Here is a 416-nt window from a genome sequence, read left to right as displayed (position 1 = left end):
ATAAAATTTAGTGAAAATCCTTAGCATCTCAAAATGCTACAAAGCTCACAAATGCAGAAACACCGAAGGCGAATTGTTTGTTTACTAGATTAGAGGAATCTTTACAAGTATTATTTTCCCATTTGCAGTTGCTGTCCTTGTCGCAAACATTTTCGTCTGTTCCATGCTTTGCACACTTCTCTTCAGTTTTCCCATCTTTTCCTGCTGCTTTTTCAAGCTCATATTTCACCTCCTTTTTTAATGTGCACTTTTCACCATCTTTGCCGTCTTTGTTAAAAACACACCCTTGACTCTCTAGTTTTTCACACTCTTCTTGCTTATCCTTGCTTTTTGTATTGCATTCTTTTTCCTTGTCTTCTGCTGATTTGGGGGCTTGGTTGCGCTTAGCTTCTTCAAGTTGCCCCGTCATATCTTTA

General features: G+C 38.2%; 1 pseudogene across 1 annotated transcript in view; it reads right to left on the bottom strand.

The window, feature by feature from the left end:
- Positions 1 to 175: 175 nt before the first annotated feature.
- TEOVI_000326800:pseudogene overlaps positions 176 to 416 on the bottom strand; it is a 1327-nt pseudogene continuing 1086 nt past the window's right edge. Inside the window, exon 2 of the mRNA in view lies at positions 176 to 415. Within this exon, the coding sequence occupies positions 176 to 415 (240 nt within the window). The remainder of the gene's footprint in view (position 416) is intronic.

This window comes from Trypanosoma equiperdum, assembly GCF_001457755.1.
Source record: "Trypanosoma equiperdum strain OVI genome assembly, contig: ctg_701, whole genome shotgun sequence".
NCBI classification, from domain to species: Eukaryota; Euglenozoa; class Kinetoplastea; order Trypanosomatida; family Trypanosomatidae; genus Trypanosoma; species Trypanosoma equiperdum.
The sequence above is the reverse complement of the archived record's forward strand: the minus strand, read 5'-3'. Positions and strand labels throughout refer to the sequence as shown.